This window comes from Mauremys mutica, chromosome 6 (assembly GCF_020497125.1).
Source record: "Mauremys mutica isolate MM-2020 ecotype Southern chromosome 6, ASM2049712v1, whole genome shotgun sequence".
Taxonomy (NCBI): Eukaryota; Metazoa; Chordata; order Testudines; family Geoemydidae; genus Mauremys; species Mauremys mutica.
The window spans coordinates 102,845,371-102,864,452 of NC_059077.1; the positions used below are offsets into that span (position 1 = coordinate 102,845,371).

General features: G+C 39.8%; 1 protein-coding gene across 4 annotated transcripts in view; it reads left to right on the forward strand.

The window, feature by feature from the left end:
- NFIB (nuclear factor I B) overlaps nucleotides 1–19,082 on the forward strand; it is a 210,435-nt gene that overhangs the window by 105,168 nt on the left and 86,185 nt on the right. For all 4 annotated transcript variants that reach the window (XM_045020590.1, XM_045020587.1, XM_045020588.1 and 1 more), the window contains exon 3: nucleotides 18,538–18,591. In XM_045020590.1, the coding sequence (XP_044876525.1) occupies nucleotides 18,538–18,591 (54 nt within the window). The remainder of the gene's footprint in view (nucleotides 1–18,537; nucleotides 18,592–19,082) is intronic.

The window sequence follows — 19,082 nt, forward strand, 5'->3', positions numbered from 1 at the left end:
ATGATCATGTGGTCCTCACAATGTTACACACAGCACCACAACCATGTCTGCTGGTAAAGACTGTTCTGGGTAAAAATAGGCTTTGGCAGTTACTGTCTAACAAGCTGCAGTGACCTGTAGACAGAACTTAGTAGAAAGCTTTAGTTTTTTACTTTCATTGTCATAATAGTCTGGCTTTGTGTGCTGTCTCCATCTCTTGAATCCTGACTTTATGCAGTTATCAATAGCAATGCATATGGAAGTATTTGATTAAGTATGACAGAGAAGCAGTATAATAATGGTAGTCTTTCTAGGAGGGGCATAGATATTTTAAACTCCAAGCAGATGGAACACTTTGTTATGGAGTGTATTTTAACTTAGCGAATGAATTTAATTTTTAGCAGTACTGGGTATAGGAAAACAACTGCCAGACTCACATGTCACTTTTGAAAATCTTGGCCAAAGTCTGTGTTGGCCTTTTACTTCGTCTCCCACATTTCCTCTAATACTGACACAGTTCCCTAGTATGGACTAGCTGCTGGCATTGTGTCATCATGTTCTCTGACCCTGCTCTGAGCAGGCCTTGTTAATATCATGGTAAAAATGAATGCTCTGTCTACACTAGTGCCCACACTGTTGCTGTAACCAGTGGAAGTGCATTAGTGTTAATGCAGCAGCGAGGGATTTTAAGAAAAATGCCAGCGTGGAGAAAATCTTAGGCCATACCCACTAGAGAGTGTCATTGTGAGAGATGAGATTAGAACTATGGGCTTCCAGGTTTAGTCAACTAAGCCGGTAGTTCTCAATCTTTACTACTCATGAATTAGAAAACAGCCACAGTTTCTTGGCATGTCCCACTGACATCTTACTGTTTGCAGCCACTGATGGAGGTTTGCTAGTTCTGGATCTGCCAGCCCAGAGCTCAGTGGCACCTTTTAAAGGGCTGACTATACAGGAAGGGGAGAGGTTTTTGGAAGGAAGGAGTGAGTCAGGTAGGGGAGGGGAGGATGAAGAAGGGATGGGAGAGAGGTAGGGGGCAAGGTAAGGAGTGAGAAGTAGAGCTTCTCTTTCTTTCACTTCTGCTGGGTCTCACAGCCTGCAGCATTTTAATGAGGGTTTTTTGGTTGGATCACTTAACTGTGTGGTCTGACTAGTGGGCCGTTTGTAGGACTCACCTGTGGGTCACACCCAGTGGATTGAGACATACAGGTCTAGGCCATATTGCCTTTCATGAGAGAACTGGATTTTCTCATGTACTCCTACTGATGTCAAATGATTGCCCTGAAAGGTCTCCATTGCCCTTCCCATTTCAGTTCTTATAATCACTTAGGGGAATGCTGTTTATTATTCAGCTGTGCAACATCTTCGGGAAAGCTACGTGCAGACATAAAAGGACGTTAGTAGACTCACTTCATATAAAACAACACTCAGAGGGAATATAATTTTAACTATTTATAAATGTAAAAGTTATTTATATGACAGGTCGATCTTCCTGTTACTTAAGTATTTGATTCTCAGTGATTAATGTTGACAATTCGAAATCAAGGTGATTTCTGTTTGAATAGGAACCAGAATTGTTTAAAAACAGTGCTGCTACCTAAGTGCAACTGAAGTCTCGCCTTGGGATTGCAAACTTTTCAAGACTGCACACCAGGCTACTCAGACAGCACAGACAAAGTGACCTTACCTTGCTCTCAGGCAAATGTTCAGCAGCAGCCACTCTGAAAGGACGCAGCGTTTGAAAGCCGGCTATGACAATAAGAGATTTTTTTAAGGCAATTTGTGTGTGTGTGTTGGGGAGGAGGGGCAGCAAAGTGTGAAATGTTTGCACCTGAAGCAATATCGTCTGATAGAGGTCTATTTTGAAGGGGTTTGGCATAATTAAAATGTGTACAGCGTAGCCCTTGTGCTGTACACTGTCTCACCTCACTCCTTTGGCGCAACTGATTTAACTCATGTGAAAAAAGGTATAAAATTGCACAGCCAAAATTATCTGTATACATACTGTATATATGTGGAACTCTGTATGATTGACTATAGACGTAAATATGGCAAGCTGAAACTTGAATATGCAGTTGCGCTGCAAATGGAGGGAGCGGGGATGGTTACTATTGTTATGTGCTGAAAATAGATTCAGCAGGTAAGCAATGGTGTTTTAGCTGTGAAACCTTTTGGAACCACCTGACATTTTTCTGTAAGAAAATCTTATGGTGAAAATGCTGTTGCTATTTCTATTTTCCAGCCATCTGTTCTTCCAGCAATGCACAAGTGATTTACTTGCGCCATTCCCATTAGAGTTAATCCCCCACAAAGCCCTAGACCTGTCTGAGTGTATTTAAGATAACCTTTATGCTATATACGTTTATAATTTCAGTATATATAACCCTCCACATAAATGAACTCATAAAAGTAGAAAGGAATGTTTGGGGTAAACTCTGTGCTGTATCCTTATCCAGCAGAAAGTTGTTTCATAAATAAAAAAAGGACTTTTGAACTGTGAATGCCCTTCTCACAGTTGTGAAAGATGAGCTAGTTGTAGTAGTTACTTACCTTCCATGTCCAAATTTATTCACCCTGGAGCCATAATATATGTCTGGGAACCATTAGGACTGCCCCTTCTCCTCTTCCACCCTGGACTGTAATTTGAGTTTCTGTAGTCGTTTCAAGGGAGTTGGGCGTTTTTTACAGCTTTACTTTTATGTAGCTACAGGCAACTCAGACTTGACAGAAGATTTATCAAGATCCTATTTTTGTGGAGAAAATATAATTAATTTTTGGGAGTAAATCCATGTACATTGTTACAAATAAAACCATCCTAGAGCCTGTCCATTTGTTTCTGTCTCCCCAGCAAAATTATGTTACTTTGTGTCTTTCAATACCATGTGACAGAATCTGTTATATAATTCTGAAACTTTAAATATCCAGAGACAAGGTGGGTGAGATAATATCTTTTATTGGACCAACAGTGCGAGCAGGAGTTTGATTCTTTCTTATCAGGGAAAAGCCTTAGCAAAAACTGGATGGCTCAGTAGTGTGCCAGGTGCTGGCAGCTCACCAGATCCATTGCTAATCTTCCCTGGGGGCCAAATTCTAGGGTTCTTTACTTAGTTTTCACTGAAGTTTTTACTCAGGGTGATTCCCTTTGAAAACAATAGGAGGCAGTGAATAAAAACGTTGTAATGATCCAGGGTTGATCCAGAGGTGGTCTATGCATAGTACTGTGCAAGGGCAGTGCAGGGGCAGGCACTTCTTAAAATACTGGCCCAAGAACTATAGTCTCTAGTGCAGCATGTGTTAGGACTTGAACATCTTGTACTTAATGTATTATGAATGAACATAAATGAATGACACTACGATATAAGGAGACTGCGGGAAAAACATTTTTAAAAAGTGCTGTTTGTTTAAAACTAGATAGACAAAATTTCAGCCAGAAATTTTTTTTTTTGGACAAAAATTGTTTGACTCTTTTGTAACTTGTAGGAGAGCAAAAAAGAACTGGAAATATTGCACTTTTAATCATGCACAGCACTGTGTTTGTATTTCTGTAGCTTAAAATTGCAGGTAATGGACACATATCTTAGGATCTTTTGGATCAGTGGTTCTCAACCTATTTAGCATGGTGGGTTGCATATGTACCTTTCTGGGTGTTTATGTGGGCCACAGCCACACAATATATGGACTACCTGTATGGCCCTGAGCTGTGTGCTAATTGGGCCGTAAGCGGCTCGCGGGCTGAGAACTACTGAGTTAAATGTTCATTATTATTATTTACTATAAAATGCCAAAATAGACAGCTGATCCATTGAGGGTGCTGATTTTTCTGTCAGTGCTATTACTTAGAATAGATATTACATATTAAATGTGGGAAGATAAAGAATACATATATATTACAGGTGGTGCTGCTACTGACATCTGTAGTTAAGATTTATAAAATATGTATTGATTTAAGTTTAGGGCTATACTGGCCACTTTATGGTCACGCTTGTGGCATATAACAGGGGAAAATAGATGAGTTTCTCTACCTCTACCCATATTTGGCCTTTTGTGTGGAGATGAACAGAGCCCTGGAATGGAACCACTTGTCCCGCCTTAATTACTGAGTGGTAGGATAAACTTAAACATCAGTCCATATGTATCTGATACACCCAATTTTTAAAAAAGGTGTAAGTGGAAACCTTCCTTTCTCAGCAAACTCTTTCGTCTCCCTGAGCAACACTTTTTTCTTTCTCCTCCCATCCTTTTCTTTTAAAGTGATTAAAGCATTTATCACTCTTTCACCATATACTTGTACATTGTAATAGGAACAAGCCTTTTTCTCTGTCTCACATCAAAACTTGCATCATAACTCTAGATTCTTTGTACCAAGTGCTTCTGAGTTTGAGAGGAGGTACGACATAGTTATGGCATCTTCAGGGACTGTTTAGCAGAAATCAGAGTTTTAATAGGAATAATAAATCAACCATTGAAGTGAATTCTGAGTTTCATTAGTTGCAAAGGCTTTTGACACCCAGAAAAGACAACCTTGTGGTGTATTAGACCTCTGTGGTCTGGATGGACTCTCCTCTGGGTAGACTTCCCAGTACACCGCTACCCAGCTATAATGCGACCCGATATAACATGGGTTCGCGTATAGCGCGGTAGCAGTGGGGCTCCGGTTGCGCTTTAAAGAGTCCAGGGCTCCGGCTGCTGAGGGGAGCCCCGGGCCCTTTAAGTCACCACCAGAGCCCTGCCGTTACTATCCCAGGGCTGCGGCAGCGGGGCTGGGCTGGCGATTTAAAGGGCCCGGGCTCCCTGCAGCAGCTGGAGCCCAGAGCTCTTTAAATCACCGCTGGAGCCCTGCCGCTGCTAGTCCGGGGCTGCGGCAGCGGGGCTGGGCTGGTGATTTAAAGGGCCTGGGGCTCCCCGCAGCGGCTGGAGCCCTGGGCTGTTTAAATCACTGCTGCAGCCCTGCCACCGCTACTCCGATATAATGGCATTTCACTTATAACGCGGTAGGGATTTTTGGCTCACCACAACCGCGTTATACCGGGGTAGCGGTGTATCATGGGTCCTGTGCCCTCTATAACTTCAGCAGACGCTCACATAATAAGGAAAAATGTAACTCATCTATATTAAATACTGTGTGAGTAATACATAGATAGCATGTATATATAATTTATATATTATATTGAGTGTGAAATAGCTACAGTAAATCAGAACACTTTTGCCAAAAACAGTGTTAAATAAAAATCTGCAATTTACCATCAGTCATGCTATACTTTACTTCTGTTGAATGTAAACCGATGCACTGCTAGTGCGCTAACATTCCAACTAGATGTCCTAGAGATCAGAAGTTGTGCCCATTCTTCTCCGCAGCAATCTGAAAGTTTGCCACTGCATATGCAGTATGAACTGCAAAATGTATTTGAAAATATACAGTGCCATCCACCCTGTTGGTATACTAGAGGTGATTTTAGATAAACTGCAATACAATTCAAATAAATGATGCTGAAAACTTAAATCATGTCTGCTACACTATCCTTGCACTTCGATCTCTCTTGCCTGCCCACAGCACTAGACATGATTAATACGATCTGATGATGGAGGGATCTTCTGATAAACAACAATGCAATATATGCTATATAGTGTTTAGATACAGTAGGATAATATCAACATTTCTATTAAAAGTTTCATTAAAAATTGATGCTGCGCTCAAATACATTTGCACTTACTGGCACAGTGATCATCTCACATTGTTCATTGTTGGCTTTGACAAATCATTCCTCCTTTCTGGAGTGCACAAGAAAAGTCTTTTCTAGTCTTAGCCTGGAGTTCTAATAAATCAATATTTAATAAACCAATATTTTAACTGAATTGTTGCTGTTTTCACTATTAGCATGTAGTGCTGTGGAGTACTGTATATACTTGATCATAAGCCGGTTCATTTATGAGCCGACCCCCCCCCCAACATGGATAAGTAAAAACTGAAAATGTTTATGACCCATTCATAAGCCGACCCTATAATACAGGGGTCAGCAAACTTTGACTCCTGGGCCATCAGGATAAGCCACATGGAGGTAAACCTAAGTAAACAAAGTGTCCCAGTGCGCCAGTTGCTTACCCTGATGGGCCGGGACAGCAACTGGTAGGGAAATTTTGGGGGGGGATAGAAGCTGGAGGTCAAGGGAGTAACCCCTGTGACCACACCCCACATGACCCCACCCCTAGCCCGGGACCCCCACAGTCTCCCCATCCCATCCCTTCCCACTTTATCTGGGGAGGGCCAGAGCAGGATGTCTCTAACCTGGCTGGAGCTGCTCTGGCAGACCGGGTGGCATGGCCGCAGCATGTTCCAGTGGGCTGGGTCATCGTGCTCTGCATCGTGCTCTGGGAGGCTGGGTGGTGCAGCCAGCTCTGGGGGGCAGGGCTGCATCGTGCTCTGGGAGGCTGGGTGGTGCAGCCAGCTCTGGGGGGCAGGGCTGAGCGGCACGGCTGCAGCCTGCCAGCCCCAGAGCTGCAGCTGCTTTGGAGGTTGGTGGGGAGAGCAGCGTGGGCAGATGTGGAGAAACTCTGGCCCCGCCTCTTCCCTTCTGGCTCTGCTGGCTGTGCTGCCTCTCCTTGCTCCCTCTGTCGGGAGGAGGTGCTGAGTCCCACCTCTCCCTCTCTATATCTGTTCATAAGCCGACCCCTTTCTCTGGTGCTTCCCTTTTTTACTAAAAAAATTCGGCTTATGAATGAGTATATACGGTACTTACTATTTTAGGAGACTGGCATGAATGGGGATAATACTTACCTCACAGGGGCCTGGTGCGGCTCTGAAAATTAATGTTTGTAAAGTACATTGAGATTGCTGGATAGAAAGTGCTATAGACAGGTGAAGTACCATTATAAAGTTTAATATTATGACGGGGTGGGAGTTCTGGTTATTAATATTATATCTAACAAGATATATTTCTTCTTGTTAAAAAGAAATACAGTTCTCTCCTTACAGGACCTCTTGTACTGTACTTGCTTTGGTGCTAAAGCCTATAGAAGCCTCTAGGGATATGACTCCACTGCAAAGAACCACCCGCAGTGCCAAGTCTCCCAGCCCAGGTCAATTGACTCAGACTCATGGGGCCCGGGCTGCAGACATTCCAGCTGAGGCAGGAGACAGAGCTCGGAGACCCTTCCCCCTCACAGAGTCTCAGAGCCGAGGCTCCAGCAGCCCGAGCTGGACCATCTACGCTACTATTTTTAGCCCTGCAGTCTGAGCTCTGCAAGCCAGTCAGCTGACCAAGACTCTGAGACTCACTGCCCTGGGTTTTATTTTTTAGTGAAGAAAACTGATTTCACAGTTGTATGATTATCCTCAGCCTAAAAATAGTGTCTTTATTGTCTTATGTAATGGAAGAATGTTATGCCATGAGCACTTGTTGCTCTAAGGGCCAAAAATACCATTCAGTGGGTGAAATCCTGGCCCCATAGAAGTCAGTGTGGAAATTTCCAGTGACTTCAGTGGGGCCAGGTTTCACCCCAAGTCTTTAGTTGATCATATCACACAAAAATAAAATACACTTTTTGTGTCTTTCACAATATAATGGCTCTGCATGAAAAAAATTATTAGTAGGTGAAGGATGTATGCAATTTTGGCTCTGCTACATTTCTGTTATTATATTTGAGAACATGGAGTATCTCATTAATCTGTATGTTGTGCGAGGTTTTTATTTCTAACTCTCTGATTAAGCCTTTCACTGTGATAGCATTCTAGCTCATATTTTCCAAGTGCTTCCTTTTACACTACATATCGGACTATAAAAGATTTCTTGGTTTCCCAGAACAATTGTACATTACAAAGTGTCGCTGAAATCCACGATATCTCCCAGATGGGAAAGATTACGCATTTGTATCTCATCTTTTCCTACTGAATCCAAAAAGTTTTGGAAAGAAACTTTATTATTTCACATTCATCCACATGTGGCAAGATATCTACATAAATCTCCCATAAAGTACCCATCAAAGAAGAGATCAGCCAATATTATGAGCTATGGGAAGTGTTGATTTCAGGCCATGAAAGAAATATAAATCTTTTAACTTTTGTTTTGTTTGATTGTATCCCATGCAAAAATGTATCTTATAAAACAGCAGGAGAAGTCGTTCAGTTTCCAAAAAGAATAACATATGGGCCTTTATAAATAAGAAATATTTTGAATAAATAAGTGTTGTGATTTATTTTACATAAACAAATGAGGGAATTTAAATTAAAAAATAAATCTGTACACGGAACACAAAGCTGAAAAGTTTCCTTATTACTCTTTTGGTTCTACTAAGTGTTTCCTTGAATTTTTTCATCTATAGGAAAGCTGGATTTACTCCCAGTGTTCCATTTCTTAATTAGGGAAGTTTAAAAACTAAACAAGGGCTGAGCCAGTTAATTAATTTAATTGAAATTACAAATGAAAAAAACATATTACATAATATTGATTTAATTACTACTTTATATTTACCTATTTAAAACGCTCCGGAGAAAAGTTAAGAATCTTGAAAATGACCAGTTTGGTGACTTTGTAGCAGAAGGTTGAGCTACTGCTAAAACAGGAAGTGGACTTGGGAGTGAGTCATGATGTTTTTCCTTCCCCCGCTCCCCGCACTTTTGGTTGCCCCGAGTGCTTTTTTAAAGATCCACGAACACTAAAAGTCAGAATCATTTCAAAGTTAACATTATAGCTCAGCAGTTATAGTACTATCATGGAACATGCCCAGCACAAGCTGCATGAGTTCCTTACAAGTATCCAATTGGCTCCTGAAATGGTGTGTTCATGTTAACCAAACCCTGCCTTCTCTGAGTCAGTTCAGCATGTCTCCTAGAGGTTCTACTCCTTAATTCTCATTACAGCTCCCTGAAGTAGGGGCTAATGATAGGTAAGCAAAAGGGAAGGAGGCAGGGAGATAATTGGCTGAATGGATTTTTACTAGGTCACTGGTTTGAATATACCAGTGGTCTGTAATAACTGACTGTATTATTTTTGTGGTTGTTCAGTGTACACAAATGAGTTTGATGGTTATATTCAAATTTCTAGAAGGCAGGCCCACAGACTGACAAATACTAAGATCATTTCAGGATATAATGGATGACAGAACTCTTCTCTGTAGCCTAGAGATACATGGTCCTTTCACGGCATGGTTGAGGTACGTTGGCAGGACAGTGTTGTGTGGGTAACATTGAACTGCTGCCACAAGTGCTGTGGGTAAATGCCTGACTTCAATTCCTCAGGGTGTATGTGAGCACTAAATTCTCTGTAAACATTTAGAGCCAGATCCTGATACCCTTACTTACAGTGAGTAGTACCTCACTTCAGATCAGTCCTAATGAACTCAGTAGGATTACTTGTGGAATATGAGTATCAAAATGAGGCCCTTTTAAAAGAAGGAAATGATACAATGGAAGAGATGGTCTCAATCTCTGTCTGTGAAATGGAAGATGCCCATACTGATATGTACTCTCTGTTAAAATATGTGAAACTCCCTCCTGCCAACACCCCATTCACACAAGCCAACCTCCTTGCTTTTGGTGCTGTTTTGTCCTTGGTGTAAACTGTAACATATACAGTAATTGTCTAGGGGTGCCCAATAAAAAAAGAAAATCATAGCCAACATTTCACAATATTAAGTCTGGTAATCAAATTTGCAGTGAAGGCAGTTCCAAGGAATACAGTGGCCTATAAAAAGTGAGAAAACAAAAACTTTCCCACACATTTACATACTTATGCAAGACAAGGGAAGCTTTACACAATTTTTCAATGTCAGGATTTATGATGTTATTTTAACAAACATTTAATAGAATGAAAATAAAATGTTGCCCAACGTGTACAAGTGATAACCAAACTCTTACATCATGTGAACCAGTGAAGACAATGTTCTTAAAATTTAAGCTGCATGGTGATTTAGAGTAATCAGGTGTAAAACTGATAACTTATGCAATAAAAGAAGTTGATTCTGGAAAATTAATTAGAAGACTCTACAAAGTTTATCAGTTAGCTTCTTGAAGTGAAATGCCACAGATGTTAGAAGTTAAAGGTCTAGCAAAATTAGAAAAAGGATGATAAACAGTAGTCTTTAAAAGCAGACTGTTGAAGGAATGGATGTTTGTTTTTCTTTATTTCATTTTAGATGGTCATATTGTTTTCCCTGGTATTTTTTGTTTTTTGTTGCTGTTTCTTTCTCTCTCTCTCGCCTCCTGCATTTCTTCTGACCCTAAGCTTTCCTCTCAATCATGCCTACCATTATAATCTAAGCTGTCAGATCTGTCACTGAAAGGTAGCAGCTACATTGAGAAAACCAGTTAGACTGGTTCAACAGCTACACTAGTGTTTGCTGTCTGCAATGACACTGTGACACTGTAGGGTGACATTTGGGGATGCATTGGTACTTTTAGCCTTTCTCACAGTATGTGCAGTCACAGTAATGGCTCTTGCACCTCTCAAGACACTCACCTACCAGCTATGTATAGGCCTGAATAGAGTCAAGTTGGTTCTTGGATGGTGCCAGATTTGTCCGTTCCCTGTGCCTCACCATATACCCCAGACTCTAGAATAGCAAAGAACAAGAGAGAAAGATAAAATAGAAAACTTCACTTTTATTTTATAATATGATTTTTTTTCACAGGAATTCACCTGAAAAGCACAGAGGAGGGAAAGGAAGTCTTACGCAGCAGCCACTGCTTGCAAATGTATTTACACACATGCACACACAATGCAGTGTAAAAACAATGGAATAAATGAATCAAAAGACTAAAATCAATATACCTACAGTACCTCACTGAGCACCTCTGCCCAAAGGCAACAGTGATTACCATAGCACACTCTAGGCCCAGAGATGGTCTGACAGTAGAAACTGTTGACCTTTCATCCTGGCATCTGCTATAGTGAGAGCATAGCAAGGTATATCTCCTGCTGCTCACAACTCTGTGTGTGTGTGTGTGTGTGTGTGTGTGTGTGTGTGGCACACACAAGACAGAGCCATTTGTGGAGCAAACAAAAAGGTGAGCAGGTGCAAATAAACTTTTAGGGAAATCTAGGAAGCTGTGCCTGGAATTGTACTGTTGGTACAATAATCCATAGGCCTGGCAATGGTATCAGGGGGAGAGAGTGTGTGTGTGAGAGAGAGAGAGAGAGAGAGAGAGAGAGACTGGGTTGGATGGAGGGGAGGCATATTGCGTGAACGTGAAACAGGATAGCTAGTGTGGATGTACTGCACTATAGCAACTTACCCTACTTAAATAATAGTGGTGCCAGATGTAATGGTGCAATTGTCTAGTATAGACAAGGCCATAGATCCTTTAGACATTCATGACACACTGAGTAATTTTAGTCCCAACAGGAGTTACACGTCTTCTTTATTTTGGCTGCAAGATCCTGTCCTCTGTTGTTGCTTTTTTTAATTACTCTGAAATCTTCTTTCACCATTCACAACAGTTAATTGTATCAGTCAGGGATTTAAGGTGGTAATTCAACAGTTAAGATCTTGAGCCTTGGAAATATTTATGCATGTGCTTAACTTTATTCACTTTGACTGCAATGGAATTACTCTCGGGTATAAAGTTAAGCATGTTCATAAGTGTTTGCAGAGTTTCAAATCTTGGCTGAATTTTGACATCACTCCTCACCCCAACACTCACTCATTGCCTTGAAATTTTGCTTGATTAGTCTTAAACCAGAGGAGGATTTTCTTTCTTTCTTTCTTTCTTTTTTTTTTTTTGAAACAAGTTACGGAAGATGCTTTTAGTTATAAGATATAGAAAAGATATAGTGGGATTTTTTGTTTGATTTTAATTTGTCCTACCAAACTTTTTTCCTACCAGAACTTAAAACAGTGCATCAACTGCAAAAAGCTTAAAAGCACAAATTGGTTCATTATGGAATGTGGACATAACTGTCATTTCTGAAACATGGTGGAATGAGAATAATCAATGGGCTCTCGTACTTGTTTACTATGAACTGTAAGAAAGAGAGATTACACTGTAGAGTTGGAGAAGTAATGGTAAAGTATTCCATCAGGCAGTGAAGTTGAGGTGGAAAGTGTTGCTACTCTGTCTGACATCCCATGCATTCCCTCCCACCCTCTGCTTGCTGTGACAGATGGGGGTTGGGGAGAAGACAAGGTGCTTTTCTCCCTCTGTTCTGGCCTCCACTGTCGCAAGTCTCCCACCCAATCTGCTGTAGCGGATGAATTTCTCTTGGATCTGTTAATTGGATGTGTACTCTTCCTGCTGCTGTTTGGGAGAGAGACCATAACTCCTCCCCCACTCTCCTTCCCACAGGTAGGGTCTAAGAGGGAGAACAGCTTTCTTTTCACAGCATGGGTGTCTAACAACATTTTCACTCCCTCAGGAAGATGGAGATGATGGCATCTGGTGACTCTTCCTCTCTTCCCCAGTAGGGAAGAATGAATAATCTTCTCTTGACTCCCTGAAGTGGGACCCAGCAGATCCCACACAGCTAGGTTCAATTTCTTAGCATTTTCTGAGAGTTGCCTAAGCCCAGAGAGAATAAGCAGTGCTCCAGTCATCAGGTTTCACCAGCAAATCTGAGAATGTGGGAATACTGATCTCCCACTCCAGGGCTGAGGCTCCAGGGGGAAACATACCAACACACTTTGACTCTTGTTTTTCATGCTTTCTATAGAAAGAAAATTTCCAGATGGAGAGAATGTAAGGTATAGTCTATATGGATAAAAATCCTGAGTCTTAAGAATTTAAACATACTGCTGGCATGCACTTCAGAACAGTGATAGTGAATATAGTGAAGGCTGAGAAATCTTAGGGTTGCAACAAAATCTACTGGAACCAGTTATAAAAGATAACTTGTGCTATCCAGAGATAAATTGTGTTGTTTAGCCATTGGGGTAATGATTTCTCAGTACCATCAACCATGGAACAGTTAATTCTGGAGAAAAGCAGAGGAGAAGCTACATTTGATGTAGATCTGAGGAACCCACAGGAATCAATCCAGGAAGTACTGTAAGAGTACTGAGACAATAAATAACGGGAATCCATTATAATTAGCTTTGAGACATCTATACAGGAGAATCAATCCAAGGGCTAGTGCTGTGAGACTGAACTTAAAGCAAGGTGTTTTTAAAAAGACCCAAAAGACTGGTTAAGTTTAGTAAAAAGTAGCCTAAAGGAAAAAGTTAGAAAATTCAAATCCATAAAATCTGCATGGAGGAGCTTTTATCTGTCTGAATAAGCATACTTATACATGAATGTGTGTATTTGCTTCTAGTTGTTTGCCAAAAAAAATTATATATATTTTCATGCACAGAATTATTTGGTGAGAATGTGACAAGACAAAATGGAATCTAAAATAAGCTAGAAGACAATAAATCTGGCTTATGTCTATTTCCATCAGTTGTGAAGGAAACCCTGCTATTTTTAAATCTAGAGTCCATGAACTTTCTCAAATAGAATGCTCTTGTGCAGAAGAGAACAAGAAAAGACTTTAAAAAGTCTTAACATTTACTATGTCTGCTTACTTTCTATGGCTCTCCCTAAAGTCCTCAATTCTCCTTTAGAAAAGCAATGCTTCAGTAACTCTTTTCAGCCACTGTTTCTGTTGATAATGGTTAAGTTATTGAGTTAGGAACTAAAAACTGTATCAGAGGCATGATTCCATTATACTTTGTACACATTTACCCACCTGTGCAAATCAGAAGGTTAGCACTTTGCACAGGTATAAGGGCCTGATCCGAAGCTCATTGAAATCAAGATAAAAGGCACTGGAGGCCTCATATGTTCTTAGACTTAAATAATTGCACTCACTCTTTGCAAGAACCCATAGTCACAAATATGTTAGTAGAATCAATTGGTCAAAACACTATGAATGAATAAATTCGTAAAAATCACGATTTGGCAATAGACAATTAACAGAATAACAAGCCAAATCATGATTTTATGAATTGTAATGAATAGGTCAACCACATCTATCTGCAATTGTGGAAAATTCTATAGTAATCTTGTTTTAATATTGGAATTTAAAAAAATAACTAATATCAAAAATTAAATTTAAAAATCCTGAAGGTAGCCACACTGGCAGGAAGTGATAGAGTAAGGCTAAAGGCAAATTGCTCTGCAAGAACTAAAGAAATCTCATTCTGTGTGCATTTTAGTGAATGGGAACAGCATGAAACTTTAAAGGTTATTTTCAGGTAGGGCTCAAAGTGAAAAATGGATCCAGTATAAAGTCTATCTGAACTCCCAGCTACCCCCTCTGTACTGTGTATTGTTCCTTATCTGCATCTGCCACCCAATTAACACCTCATTTATCTACACATCTGCAGTGACTTTACCCTCCAACCTCTGCTATGTAAAACCATTAATCCTCTGTGCTAGCTTTAATTTAAATAATCATAGACCGCATTTGCAGAAATAGAGAATGTATATTAGAATAATGCTATACTTAGGGCCAGATAGTGAACCATTTATATCCATTAGCATTTATTTGCACAGTGGAAGCAAGTCCTTCATAATATGCTTCCTTTCAGCACCCAAAAAAAAAAAAGTTGGCATTACATTGAAACTATCATTGTTTTATATTTTGCAGAATGATTACATAGTATCTTACCAAAAAACAACATGCAAACACAAAGTATATGCATATAATGCAAAGAACTACATTTAAAGCAACATTTCAAAAATATTTTAGGCAGTTCAGAAAATCTTCCAAACGTTAAGAGCTACAGATGGGAATACAATACACAAAAGGACTTTGATCAGTACTAATTATTAGTAATTGGTTATAAAGTGCTTCTTGTTACTTATAAGGAACAATACCATATATCTCATTATAGGTTTATTCAAGAAACAGTGGTTTCTCTATAGTAACATCATGCAAACCACCTAGTTCTTCTACACTCAAACACTCTTTCTTATCATTAGTTCAAGATGTGAAAGAAGCCAAAGCTTCAACTTAATGTTTTCTGATCAACCAATAACCTAATATAGCTAGAAATACTAATGAAACATTAATTCCAACAAATTTAAAGACAGTCCAGAACATTAATATTTTTTCCTGTAGGCTTTGGGAATGTAGGTTAGGCCTGTAAAAATATAAATTTGGAAGAAGAAAAAAAATTCAGATCCCCTTTGTGACATCACACAACTTTTGTAACTAGTTCCTGATCTTTTGGCAATGAGAAAATAACAATGAAGGGATGGTATAAAGAAGTATTAAGATTCCCTGCTGTAGAGTCAAAACGGAAAGGTGGCAAAGAGTTCTGTGGCACCTTATAGACTAACAGATGTATTGGAGCATGAGGTTTCATAGGTGAATACCCACTTCATCGGATGCATGTAGTGGACAGGTAAGGTATCTGATAACTTGAACTCCAATTATGTCCCTGGGACTAGTCTATGGAGGGGAACTTCCATGCACAGACCTATCTAGTCCACACAGAAAGATGAGTTGGGAGGGTCTTGACATCAGTGACAGCGGATCATCAGGCTTTGGCAAACTGGTGGTGGGTCTGGGTGGGACATTTATTGTCTCCATGGCACCCAGCAGAGTTCCCAGGAAAGCTAAGAGTGGTTCTGGGGGCAGCTGTGACCAAGGGAGTTCTAGGTATCCCAAGCTGCCAGAGAGTGGAGGTCCTGTGTTCCAAGCAAACCATGGGAATTCACAGAGTTTGGGGCGGGGGGGCTCACCCTCATGTCCTTTGTGCTTGGAGACTTTAGTTCTGTGATGGAAGAATGCAGAAAAAAAATTCCATGACAAAAAGTTAGTGGTGTTTCCTGTGTGGGTTCTGTACAGTTGGGAAGCTATTGTATCATATGTAGATAACGAGGAATTTAATTTTTATTCTAATGCAATTTCTGATTGCATTTTTATATATCCATTTCTTCTTTCTTGGTTCAGTTTTATGATATAGATTATCTACTAGAACTTTAACGTGCACGGTACAGCTTTAAGTCTGTATTTTTACTTCTATGGGTTTTTTCCCTTATATTTTCTTCTATAGAATCAGCTTATATAAACTAAATAAATCTATATTAGATTCTGACAAATCAAACCATGCCTTCAAAACTTGTATAGTAGATTATACATATTTTAGTGAAACCTTAGATAGTGGTAGAGGAAAGGATAATTTATCAATCACTCATCCTGCATTAAGAGCTCTTGTAGGTATAAAGAAAAGTGATGGGGACTGAGAGACAAGAGAGGTCTGTTTTTCCTTTAGTTTGTGAGACATTTTAGTCTACCATTCACAGATATCTGAATTAGTTTGGGAGAGTTGTTTATATACAATGTAATGATCTTGCCCAGCTAAAATATTAAATTGCCCAAGATAGGACCTGTGGTGAGGGTGAGGAAAAAAGATTTTAAAGCCTCTGCCCATCTAATATAATCTGACGAGAGATAAGAAGTGACCTCCAACCTCAGATAGTTTGGCAGAAGATGCAACAACTGAGGAAACAAACCCATCTCAAGGCCAAACTAGTAATTGCCTTTGGAAAAGCAGAACAAGATAGAAATGTTCTAAAGCATCTCCAGTGATGGAACTGTGGGGGGATGTGTTGATGGAGGCAGCCTCTATATCTATGGAGGAAGTATCCCCTGTGTTAAATAGGCAGGGCTGGCTGATGGACAGCCTATGTACCAACAGCAGCAGCAGCTATGAAGGCAAATTGGGCTGAATTTTGACCCACTTCCTCTTCCAGGCATAAATATGTCAGAATTTTATGTTTAATAATAGCATGTGCAATTACACTAGATATTTAAAAATGACAAGAGTTATCAGCCCTCCTGTTTCCAGATAAAAGCTTGATCACTTGCTACTGGCAATGTCAGGAAGAAATTCCCCCACATGATATGTTGTTGAATATTTAAGTTCTTTTTGGATTGGGGTACCCCTTCCTCTGAAGGCTCCTGCATTGGCCGCTCTGAGGGGCAGAACCTGTTCTGGTATGGCAATTTCTATGTTCCCATGCCATACACTTGTACACCTATGCTGTTACTGAGTAATGCTGCATAGTAGGGCAATGGTCTTTTTTAAATTCAGATTATGAAACTGCTGGAATTTTTACTCTATATGTAGAGCAACAGATTGTGGAAAGGCTTAATCTTGAATTAAAAAGGAAGTAAAAAGTACCACTGCTTTAGTTTCCTCTCTTTCCTGTATTTAAGTTTTCTCTGATGTTGTATTTTGTATGTGATACTTTGTGGTGGTGGAATGAGGGCTCTTGACCAAATATCATAGCCATATAAATGTTTAGGGAAGATGTAACTTACATTGCTGCTGTGGGAATGTAGCAAAGAATAGTTATAATAATTTTTATGAATGAGGATTGTATTTAGCATCTGCTACGTATACATCAGATTGCATTCTTCTCTTCATGCCTTATGCACATACATCTAGAGTAGAATGTACTTTGTTTACTTTTCTTCTGTAGATGTCAATGTGGATATAACTAACAGACAGGATGCGGGGTTTGTTTTTGTCACTTTTGGCATGCTACATCTATACCATTCACAATGCCCACTGTAGGCAGAACAAGAACACAGGAGTTGCATTATATCAAGTCAGACCATTGGTCCATCAGATGGAGTAATTTGCCTTCAGTAGTGACCAATGCCTGGTGCTTGAAAGGAGCAGGAAATGGTGTTACCGAAATGTCGGGTTTGCCTAGCTGAGAGCCAATGACAGCCAGACAGGGATAAGGAAAAGTTGCTTTATTCTGCAGAAGAAAGGAGAGTTTTGCACCTTAGTACAAAGACTCTACTCCATACAAAAACCAGAGATTTTTTTATACACACCCACACACAGGCTCCGGTCGTGCTAACATTTTATAGGTGGTTAACAAACTCCACACTTCTGCTATCTGGTCAGCAAAAACTGGTTTGGGACCAGCTTTAGCTGCCTTAAGGCTGAAAAGGGAAGACAGTTTAAAAGTTTAGGCTACTGTGTACGTAAGGTGTCTGGTTTTTTTTAATGGCTACTGACTGCTATTTATTATAAGGGCTACCAGTAGTTAAGGGGATTGCTGCTAACTGTTACAATGGGAATTGTCATACCAGAGTACTCCAATCATCCATCTAGTCCATTATTCTGTCTCAACTGTGGCAATACCAAATGTTTCAGAGGAAGATGTAAAACTTGCTACCCAAACTCACCTAGCTACTTATTCAGGGTTGTACATATGGGAGGATAGAGGGTATTCCTTCTTGACTTGTGTTGATGTCTACACCCTGAATATTTTCCTGGACGGCATTCTTCTCCAGTTTTGATTGATCAGCCATCCTGGTTGATCAGCCACCCTCTTTGATCTCCTCTGAAAATAATATTAAGCCTTTCTCTTCTGGTTCTTGTCCTTTTTCTGTTTAATTAATGATCTCTCATTAATATTGGTTTTCTCATACTGTATGAACTGTGTGTATGTAACCACTTGGCTGTCACACAGTATGTTTTTACAGAAATGCCTTCATGTAGAAAGGCAGGGAAATGACCTTATAATTAAATTAATACTTTGTTCTTTAAGAAGCCTCATAAGGGTTGTGAGATACTTTCAAAACAAATTATTAAAACATTTCTTTGATTTCTTTGTAGATTCTGGACAATCAGGAAGTCCCAGCCACAATGATCCTGCCAAGAATCCACCAGGTAAATATGAGTTCCAGGACATGTGTAATGTAACATTGTTTGAGAACAAAGATACTACTGTTAATAGTTAAAAGAGTGCATAATTGGTCAGCAACCTATTTTGCACTGCTGAGTACATATAATCAGGACACACTGTGATTATATTAGCTCTTTTGAAGTGGCAAATTCCTTGATTGTAGTTTCATCAAGATTCATTTAATCACAGGAATTTTTCTTTCTGTTCCTGCTTCTTAAAAGTTAATAAGTGGGGGCTGGGCTGAGGGATAGGAGGCAATATCCTGAATCACAGTACTCTGATAATCCTCCAAAGGCTGAAGTTATTGCTATACCAGGGCAATAAAAATATTGCTCTGTCTTTAAAGTTAGTGACCAATTCTACAAGAATGTTTGTTAGTGCAATTTTATTTTATGCATGCATTGTAAATATACATATGCTTAGTTTATATACAAGGTTGTCAACTCACAGTAATTTTAAAAGCTCCATTGTTAGT